The 9950-nt window shown below is 31.3% G+C and overlaps 2 protein-coding genes across 5 annotated transcripts; one reads left to right on the forward strand and one right to left on the reverse strand.

The window, feature by feature from the left end:
* Positions 1-1283: 1283 nt before the first annotated feature.
* On the forward strand, positions 1284-3987 carry LOC125053990 (pyridoxal kinase). The gene is made up of 6 exons (XM_047655634.1): positions 1284-1510; positions 1605-1716; positions 1818-2061; positions 2440-2706; positions 2793-2972; positions 3386-3987. The coding sequence occupies exons 2-6, from the start codon at positions 1630-1632 to the stop codon at positions 3502-3504; spliced, it is 897 nt and encodes a 298-aa protein (XP_047511590.1). The 5' UTR covers positions 1284-1510; positions 1605-1629; the 3' UTR covers positions 3505-3987.
* Positions 3988-6706: 2719 nt separating this feature from the next.
* Positions 6707-9874, reverse strand: LOC125053614 (lysophospholipid acyltransferase 7-like). 4 transcript variants are annotated; one of them, XM_047655041.1, is made up of 7 exons: positions 9630-9874; positions 9295-9566; positions 8853-9004; positions 8547-8764; positions 8060-8245; positions 7451-7583; positions 6707-6919 (listed from the first exon to the last, which is right to left on the reverse strand). In XM_047655041.1, the coding sequence occupies exons 1-7, from the start codon at positions 9872-9874 to the stop codon at positions 6728-6730; spliced, it is 1398 nt and encodes a 465-aa protein (XP_047510997.1). In that variant the 3' UTR covers positions 6707-6727. The 4 variants fall into 4 exon arrangements, with proteins under 4 accessions (XP_047510997.1, XP_047510998.1, XP_047511000.1 ...); XM_047655042.1 differs by having other exon boundaries at positions 6707-7583; XM_047655043.1 differs by lacking the exon at positions 7451-7583 and having other exon boundaries at positions 6809-6919.
* Positions 9875-9950: the final 76 nt, after the last annotated feature.

The following is a 9950-nucleotide window of genomic DNA, read 5'->3' on the forward strand; positions in this document are numbered from 1 at the left end:
TTACAAAAAAGTGGTCTAAAAAGTAACCCTGAGCCAACGCAAGATCATATTAAACTTTTTAGTATAAAACATGCACAAATTTAATTTACCAAAAAATAATTTTTGTAGTTATACTTCTTTAGGCGCGTTATGAAAAATTGATGAGAGTGAAATTTTACGATGTGCGCGCATCGTGACACAAAACTAACAGAATGAAGTTAGTGGTGCATGTTGGCAGGCACGCCGCCTCTGTTTACTGTGTATATTTATAATATTTATCCACATGCTTTGAGTTTCTACATTTAAAACACCTGTTTTCATTATACAAGTGCGAATTTTATATGTGCATCTGAATTATAATGAAAAGAAAAAAAGAAGTACTAATTAATATTAGAAAATAAATATAATACTAATAATTATTTATTTATTTAATTTTTCAAATGTAAACTGAACTTTATTGACTATAATGACTCCTTTTCCAGTCTTTGATTATTTGATTGTAATTAATTATTTGCATGCAATCAAAAACTATTTTTCATAAAGACAAAGAAGTATAACTTCTTACGCGCGTACATTAAAGTACACGGACCCTTTTTTATTTTTAATAATAATTTTAAAATAAACCACTAGTTTTATTCAGTTTTACCTACTCTACCCTCTTCATTTCACTCATTAAAAAAAAGTACGTAGATCTACGAACTTTTCCTATACAATTTTTACTAAATCTACGTAATTTTCTAATCTGGCCTACGTAATTTTCAAAATCCGAGTTGGCATCACTGCACTCTGCTCTGTTCTGAGCTTTCCTGGTTCAAATTTTCCCAGTTACGGATTTTATTTCGTCTTCCCACCTTCGAAACTGTCTACCTCGTTTTCTTTTATTATTTCTTGGGTACCAATATATGATCTTTTTGTTCCACTTTTCTATAAGTACCTCAGCCTACCTGTATGTTAATACTGGAAATATGCAAGTGTTGCACAGCTTTGATTTGACTTTTTTTTTATTTCTGTGTTTTTCATGATTTCGCTTAACCCCTAGTTACATTTCCATATTATCTAGTCTATTATACTATATACATTACATCATTAATTTTATATTATTATCATTGTATTATATTTTATAAAATGTGTTTATAAAATACCTAGGTACTAAGATGTCATAAATTCTCTTTACGAAATTTTAATTTTAAAAATAGAACTTCTATAAGGTAATTTGCCCTTCTCTCTCTCAATCGGTCTCAATCGCTCTCTCCTTTGTCTTTGACAAAAACGCTGCACATCTTCGTGACGATCCGTAAAAAATTTACCCTCATGCGCCTAAAGAAGTTTCACTTCAAAAATGCATTTTATGTAAATCTGATTATGCACAATTTGTAAAAAATTATACATTCTGGCAGCCCTGGTGGTAACAATTAACTAACCTTTTACCTTATCAACAATAATTATGTGTTGTGATAATATCGTAGACTAGTACTTATATATTATTATTTATTAGATATCTGTGTTATTATGTCTTAGGCTGTTGCTTGGTGTAAGTTTATTAATTTATTATTTAGTAGCTATAAAGCCGAAGAAACTAATTCATATTGTATTCATATTTAATAGTCTCTTAATTAAAATTAAAGATTTAAGTGTTTTTTTTTAAATATCATGTCTTCGACGCCGAGAGTTCTTTCTATTCAGAGTCATGTTGTTCATGGTTATGTGGGAAATAAGAGTGCTGTATTCCCACTTCAAGTAAGTTAATAAATAAATCTTAATAAGTCTTTGCATTTTTATTAAAATGTTATATGATTAGTTAATTTTATTAATATATGTTAAATTTTCAATGTTTTAAGGTTCTTGGTCTAGAAGTTGACGCTATCAATACTGTGCAATTTTCAACTCACACTGGATACAAAGATATTAAAGGAACTATTTTACAAAATGAGGATATGGAAGAACTCATAAATGGCCTTGTTTTAAATGATGTTGACTACTATACACACTTTTTAACAGGCTATTCAAGATCACCAGAATCCTTGAAAAAGATTGCACAAATAATTAAAAATTTGAGGGTAAAAAACCCTGATCTAGTTTATGGTAGGTAATACTTAAAAGTAATTGTATATTTAAGTAATGGTTAATTTTATAAAACTAAGTTATTTTGAGTATGCAAATATTATGATAACTTATAATAACATTTTCTATAGTGACATGATTCTGAATGACTTTGAGATAATGCACATTTAGTAGGTCAAGTATTTAACACTAAAACTTTTTGTTACACAATTTATAGCTTTTGCTTGTTGTGTCTTGCTTAAATGTTGCAATGTTGATCCATGTTAATGTACAAAAAAAAACAAACTTTAAATGTTAACTACTTGTGTCACATCAACTCAAAGTTACCTTGGCTTAATTTAAATTATTAAATTGTAGTATGTTAACACTGTAGAGTATATTTTTTTTATATGATTCTAGTATGCGATCCTGTCATGGGTGATAATGGTAAGCTCTATGTGCCCGAGAGCATTTTGCCAGTTTATAGGGATGATGTGGTACCATTAGCTGACATTTTGACCCCTAACCAATTTGAAGCAGAGTTATTGACTGGGTTGACTATGAAAGATTTGGACGGGGCTGTAAAAGTAATACAAGCTCTACATAATAAAGGCGTGAAAACAGTTGTCCTGTCAAGTACAGACTTAGGAGATGAAAATAACATGATTGCCATTGCCAGCAATAAAGGTATACATTTTGTGTACAAACTAAATGGATTAGGTATTGCATATAAGTTTATTTTGAATGTGATTATATGCCATTTAAATTTTTAGACTGCTGTTACCAGGTACAGATACCAAAAGTAGATGCAACCTTCACAGGCACAGGAGATTTATTTGCAGCATTGTTTTTAGCATGGTCATACAGAACTAAAAACAATTTAAAGTTAACATTAGAGCAAACCATCGCCACACTGCAAGCCATTGTCAAAGACACCTATGATAATGCTAGAAGTAAGATTTTATAAAATATTTGTAAAAGCTTTATATGTGAATTATGTGAACATACCAAAAAAAATCAGTGGCACTACAACCTCTTTTTAGGTCTTGGCCTCACATTTCTGAATTTGTTTCATGATCATTTTTAAAATCTAATAGGCAAGTAGGTTCGGCCTCCAGTGCCTAACAAATGTTAAATGCGCACATCGAAAGAAAGTCCATTGGTGCACAGCCAGGGATCGAACTTACGACCACGGGTATAAGTCGCACGCTGAAGCCACTAGACCAACCCTGCTCCATGTGAACATACAAGCAAAGGCTAATTAAGATATTAAATACTTCATTATCTGTGTAGAGTTATTAGATAATTTATTTGTTTAAAACAAACAATTATTCATTTACATTCTTAATAATAATAAAAATTTCAGGAATTCAACCGACTGGAAAGATTCCACCCAAGCTGATAGAGCTACGACTAATTCAAAACAAGCAGATTATTGAGGAGCCCAAAATCAACATAACAGCTACTGAGATAAAACTTAATTGACAAAGTGCTTAATTTGTTGCACAACAACTTATGTATAAAAGTTACAAAGTTATCTGTCGCATTTAATATAATGTTATGAAAATATTAAGAAAGAAGACAATAATACAAGTTAATAATTGTTTTAATTAGGGTGGATAATAAATAAGCCTAGCTTGTTACTGTGTTGTCACTTAAAATTAGCTAGAGAAATATTTTCATTCATACAAATATTTAAATCAAGTGAGAACTTTGTTATCAGTAACAGAATACTATGGCAACATATTATATTTTAGTTGCTAATTTACTTAGTTTAGATAAGGATATACAGTATTATTTGTACATGGGGAACGTCACGCCAAATCATTATTTAAATATGAAGCGACCAATGAAGTCTTCCAAAAATATGTCTGTGATTTCCATTCATTTTTGTTATATAATTTTAGCTTAAATCAATATTGTTATTAATTTTGTTACAATTAGAAAATAAAAGTACAATTATTAGTTTGTGTTGGTTTTATTATATAGGAATAATTTAACTATCATTTTGCCTGTTTTACTCCCTGTACTCATATCTTAGGAATTTAATGAAACAGCAAATTTATTTAATTATGACACATTATAAAACATTACTGGCATTTAATAATGTCTTGATAAGGAATAATACGGTTTATTAACAGCTGCGGAAATAATTAATTGTTTAAACATATGGTTTAGTCCAACCATGTTATGGAATTTTAGCTTAAATCAATATTGTTTTTAATTTTGTTACAATTAGAAAATAAAAGTAAAATTATGTAAACTGTAACTTACTACAAAAATAGAATAGTTAAAAAAAAAAAGGGTGCGTGTACTTATGTACGCGCGTAAGAAGTTATACTTCTTTGGAATTATTAAAAATAGTTTTTGATTGCATGCAAATAATTAATTACAATTAAATAATCAAAGACTGGAAAAGGAGTCATTAAAGTCAATAAAGTTCAGTTTACATTTGAAAAATTAATTAAATAAATATTTATTATTATTCTCTTACATTAAACAAATAAAACACTATTTATCTTTAAAACATTTTTATTTCATTATACTATTTATTTTTAAGTGACTGTCTTCATCAGAATTTCGGTTTGTAATTTTAAATTAATCATTACTTGGTTGTGCATCTACGAGGCTTCTCCAAAACTAAAACTACTACTTGCTTTCTGCAACAAATAAGAGAATATTAATTTAAGCTCTGTCCATGCAAAACTTAAATTTTTTTATAATTCATATTATAAATTTTTTAACACATTTATATTAATATAATTATATAAATGTGTTAATAATATAATTTGTAGCACATGCTACAGACCTGGATAGCAACTTTCTTTTATTCTATTTAGAGATAGAGATAATTTAAATATAATACCGGTGTCTTCCTTGTAGGTTTCTTTGGAGTTGTTTGGGGATTCTTGTTGTTCAGTTCGACATGATTTTCTTTAACCTTTCTTTAATCCTACAAAATAATGAAATTGTTAAGTTATGTTGTCACTGTTGTGCACACCTTTGTTTGGCTTTTTTAGTATTCAAGTTATGTCAAAACTGATTTATTACCTTGTCATTGTTGGCTTTTGGGATATCAATTGTTTCCAAAATGATTTTATTTGTAATATCCTGAAATATATAAATAACATCTATTAATTTAAGTATCATGGTGAGTGGTTCGCACTCAGGTATTAAGGTGTATTATACCCACTGTCCATTATAAGTGGGAATGGGCTCACTTCTGGCTGGACAGAGTTTCGGTACTACAAGTGCAACATGGATGTTTTGAGGTATTACAATATCTCTAACTACCTGTAGGGGAATAAAGTACTGTTGTGAGCATATGCCTATGCTTGAAAGGTTGAACCTTGAACATTACCATACATCATATTTATAATTAACATTCCTACCTCGACACCATCACAATCAAATTCATTGAAATCTACTTCAAACCGTTGCGGTATCATCTCTGCCATATCCATTGTGTCTCGAGAAGGTGATGGTGGCTTTGTTCCACCTCCAGTTTTAGATGTTTCACGGCGATAAGATGACAACTCTTTTTTTGTATTCAATTTAGTGCACTTCCACTGATTCATCAATTGTTTTTTGTCTCTTGTCCTTATATTTGCTAGATTAAATCTGAAAAATTACATGTTTTGATTAAATAATGTGGTCATTTTTTTGAGATGCAGGTACTTATTAAAATGTTTACTTCTCTGTTATATCGCTCCAAGCCTTCATTTTCTCCTTATTAGTATTCGTGCTTAAATCTTTGTTCTCAATTATTGATATATAGAATATTTCTAAAACGTTGCTGTAACAAACGCAATAAACATAAGCAATGAATAATGGTTCATGTTTCAGTTTTAATCAACAATAATACTCGATAATACCTACGGATAGTTAACCTCAATTGTATTGAAGCACTCAGGAAGGTTGGCACAGTTTTTTCACAAATATTTTATCATATTAATTAGTTTTGATTTAGATATTAAATTTAAATCACTTCTGATTATAATTCAGACGCACATATAAAATTCGCACTTGTATAATGAAATTATGAAAATAACTAGATACATAGATAATCTTTTATTTTAAACAATAATTCAAACTCCTATATTTGTTTAAAAGGTAAATGTCAATGTCAGATGTCAATTGTCATGGATATTCAAAATTCTTGTTAAGCTGCTAAGCTAAGAAATAGAATATGCGTGAAGTTAGCTTATATTCTATTTCTTTTGTAGATTGCGCACGCTATAATCACACTCCGAATTTTGTGTCATAGGTGCGCGCGCATCGTAAAATTTCACTCTCATCAAATTTTCATAACGCGCCTAAAGAAGTATAACTTCAAAAAGGCTTTAGTTAATTAAATTAAAAGTTTCCCAATACTAGGATATCGTAACAAACTCATTGATTATGACAGCTTCATTTACACATTACATTTTATTTGCTATTAGTATTACTAACTAAAAAGAATACCTACTACCAACGATAAAAGGTAAGATAATTTTATTACGATAAACTCCCAAACTAAAGGATACCAAATCAGACCCAATAATCAACAACATTTTCAGGCACCTTCTTGTCCATAAAAGAATATTTAAATTAATTAATTTAAACAAAGGCAATGGTTGTAGATACTAGATTTATATTTCATATTCATTCTGGCCATAATTACAAGAATCGAAATGAAACCACTTCCGAATATTTAATCGCCTTTCATTTACTCCCCTCTCAATTTATAAATGACAATGGCAGCTACCATCAAAGCGAATAGTATTACATGAAATATCCAATATATTGAGTTGTAGTAACGTAGCACAACACTGGTATCGCTAACAATGAAGCAAGGGGTCAAATAGATAAGACAGAAAAGACGCATTATTGAGAATCCAATATCCCATGGCAGTTTCATCTGAAAAAATTATATCAATTTCATTTGAATAAACAAGTAACTACAACTAGTTACTAGATATACTTGCGTTTGCGCAAGAGCACAATCTACATTTTATTTGTGTTTCTGCCCGTGAGCGACAAAACGACCTCAACTTATTCTATATACCTATGGTTATCGAGACTAACGTAAAATATTATTTTATTCGATAACGGGCGTTTTTATTAACTTGATCCCAGGATCAACTCTATCCATTGTTATGGTTTTTTTATGTCTTATTTTAATATAACTTTATATATGTACGATGAAGATTGTAAATTTCTACAAAATACCTGCATAAGCTCTTATTGAAAAACCTATACAACATATTTCATATACTTTAGTTTAATGACACTAATTATTATCTCTAGTTTACATTTAGTTAATTTAAACCCACACAATGTAGTGTTCATCAACGTTATCCGGTGTTGTACAAAGTACAAACCGGTTCTTATCAGTACGAGATCATTACGGCCAATGAAACTTGGGACCAAATTACGATGACTTAATTACCGTTCCGGAAGTGTCATACAGTTCGCCGTACTCTGATTCTAAATGGATGTAGACCCACAGAGTCGCCGAGATAATGGTTTGAGGCAAAGTTGGGCTGCACCATATTGTCCACGCGAAAAATGACCACGCACTTCTGTAACCATCGTTATAGTGTCGCGAAGTAAATCATGTAGTAGCAAGTGGAATTAAGACATGACGAGATTTGTTTGAAGCTCCTCTGGCCTTAATTCTACGATACCTTTTCGCTGCTAGAGATAATTAAATTCATTCGTATCCATGAATTTGTTTTATGTTTTGCCTTGGTAAACTATAATAGGACTGTTACTCTACTTATCATTATCGTAATATTATTAAATTTTGTTGAAATGTTATCTACTATATGGCAACAATACTGTCCTCTGCATTTATTATAACTTAAATGATAAGGGTAATAATGTATCATTAGCTATGTGGTTTACGCAGACTACACAGGGCAATCTGCTGAATTAATCAGTTACAGTATAATACAAATTATCATTATATAATAGAATGTATTAGAGGAACTAAACTTATTTTCATTAGATTTTGAAGACGCTCTTTATATTAAATCACGATTTAACGGAAACTCACCGAACTTCTTTGTTTGCTCTCAATGAAGTCTTATAAACATTTGCCCAGAACCAAAAGCGGGTGGGCATATCCCAACTTCGGACACTGTCTTTCATTTTTGGTCCAATCAGTAATTTCTCATGATCGAAGCATTTTAACATGGAAAAATTGTATTCCTCTTGTATCGCTGCTTCAGTCGTACCACCGCTTAAAATATAGATGAGACTATACCAACACGTGGACTTTATCTTAATTGGTATGAGTCGTAGGTTTTCCGTATATGTGGTATTTTCTTTCAGTATAGAAAAATCTACCACTAGCAATTAGGTATTACATGTATTAAGAACCCAGCCTTGAAATGATATGACGAAGAAAGCAGGGGCTACATATGATATTATAATAATGTTGTAGGCACCTGCTCAAAAATTAGAAGACAGTTTTAACTTGCCTTTTCGTTTACAAGTGTACGTATAACTTTCTTACCTTCCCAACAATCTAAAATACTTACGCTACTTTTAAAAGGCTGAACCGAGCGGAAGGACCGAATCCCGGTATGGGGACACATTTAGCCGGATAAATGCCAAAACCTGTCTCCGTGCACACACTCGTACATAGAAGCATTGTTATTTGATAAAACAAAAAGTATGTCATCAGTTGTGGTATATTGTATAGGTAGCGAAAGTCCGTTCCGTAATCACCCGTATAAAATTCGTCCATGTAGTAGAACTAAAAGTTGTATGTGCAGGAATCAGTATTTGTTTATTAGTTTTAAAGAGAAAAGGCAGAAAATCTGCGCTGGAAAACATAATTATACCTCGGGAGAATACTTCATTCGCAGAAGCATATAACCCAATGCGCACAAGAACGCTTTCTTCAGTTTTTGTTCAGTTATTACACGACAATCACCCAAAGTCGCGAAAGGTGAGCTAAAATGATCTTCGAAGATTTTCCATCTATAGTAAGGCCCTGAAATAATAAATTGTAGCTTCCTAAAATACCACATTGAAAAAATCTATAGATCATATTTTTAAGGTAAAATTTTAACCTTTTCCCAAAAATTAAACCCATTTTGCACAAAACGAATTCAAGTGTAATTTTTTGTTATTTTTCTTTTTTGATTATTATTATTTTGTTTCGTTAGTAATAAATGTTTTGTCTATGTCTAACTGCCTGACCGTCAAAGATGCGGAGACGGAAGGCGGTATCGGGTCCCTCGTCATTTTCTGATACGAAATATTAGAATTTGTGAAGTTTACCTTTATGCAATCCTATGAAAAAATACGCATACGTTATAATATCGACTGCGCTCGGGTCGTTTGTGATAAGATCGCTATCGCCAATGGTGACTCTTGTGACACTGACTCGAGTTTCACCTTTCGCCCTATGAGCTAAATGGATTTCAAAGGCCAGGCCGACCAGTCTCAAGGCGAGCGTCTGATAGATCCAAATCACGTAAGTGTGAGATAAATAGTAGTGCAAATAGAATAAATACATCCACGTGTACGCTAGACTTATTTGGTGAAGGTATCTGAAAACATCGTCGATTATCAAAGCGATCGATAAAGTTACCGATCGATTTCCCAAATGTTACCTTCTATCGCAACATTTTATGATAACAATGTTTCCCCACACCAGTAGCACGGTGTGATATATTTGGGTTCCACAAATCAGACAAGACACCAGAAAACCGAGACCGCTTCCAAAGTTACGTTTAAGATTAACCTCCGATATCTTTTTGTAATAACTGCCCAGCGTCATGCACATGACGAGGGAAGAGTAGAAAATTATTGTATCGACGCCCATTTTTTGTAAAATATTATTTATAAATTCTGTCATTTTGACAATTCATAGTGACATCGAAAAATATTTTTGTAGATTAGAGAACACATCTATGAAGAACAAAGGTAGCGCG

This window comes from Pieris napi, chromosome 11 (assembly GCF_905475465.1).
Source record: "Pieris napi chromosome 11, ilPieNapi1.2, whole genome shotgun sequence".
Taxonomy (NCBI): domain Eukaryota; kingdom Metazoa; phylum Arthropoda; class Insecta; order Lepidoptera; family Pieridae; genus Pieris; species Pieris napi.

Coding starts and splice junctions, on each gene's coding strand:
- LOC125053990 (XM_047655634.1), top strand. CDS start 1,630: ATGTCTTCGACGCCGAGAGTTCTTTCTATTCAGAGTCATGTTGTTCAT. Junction 2,062..2,439: donor AAACCCTGATCTAGTTTATG/GTAGGTAATACT, acceptor ATATGATTCTAG/TATGCGATCCTGTCATGGGT. Junction 2,707..2,792: donor TGCCATTGCCAGCAATAAAG/GTATACATTTTG, acceptor TTAAATTTTTAG/ACTGCTGTTACCAGGTACAG.
- LOC125053614 (XM_047655041.1), bottom strand. CDS start 9,874: ATGACAGAATTTATAAATAATATTTTACAAAAAATGGGCGTCGATACA. Junction 8,765..8,852: donor GAATGAAGTATTCTCCCGAG/GTATAATTATGT, acceptor TACAACTTTTAG/TTCTACTACATGGACGAATT. Junction 8,246..8,546: donor TTCAGCCTTTTAAAAGTAGC/GTAAGTATTTTA, acceptor CTATATTTTAAG/CGGTGGTACGACTGAAGCAG.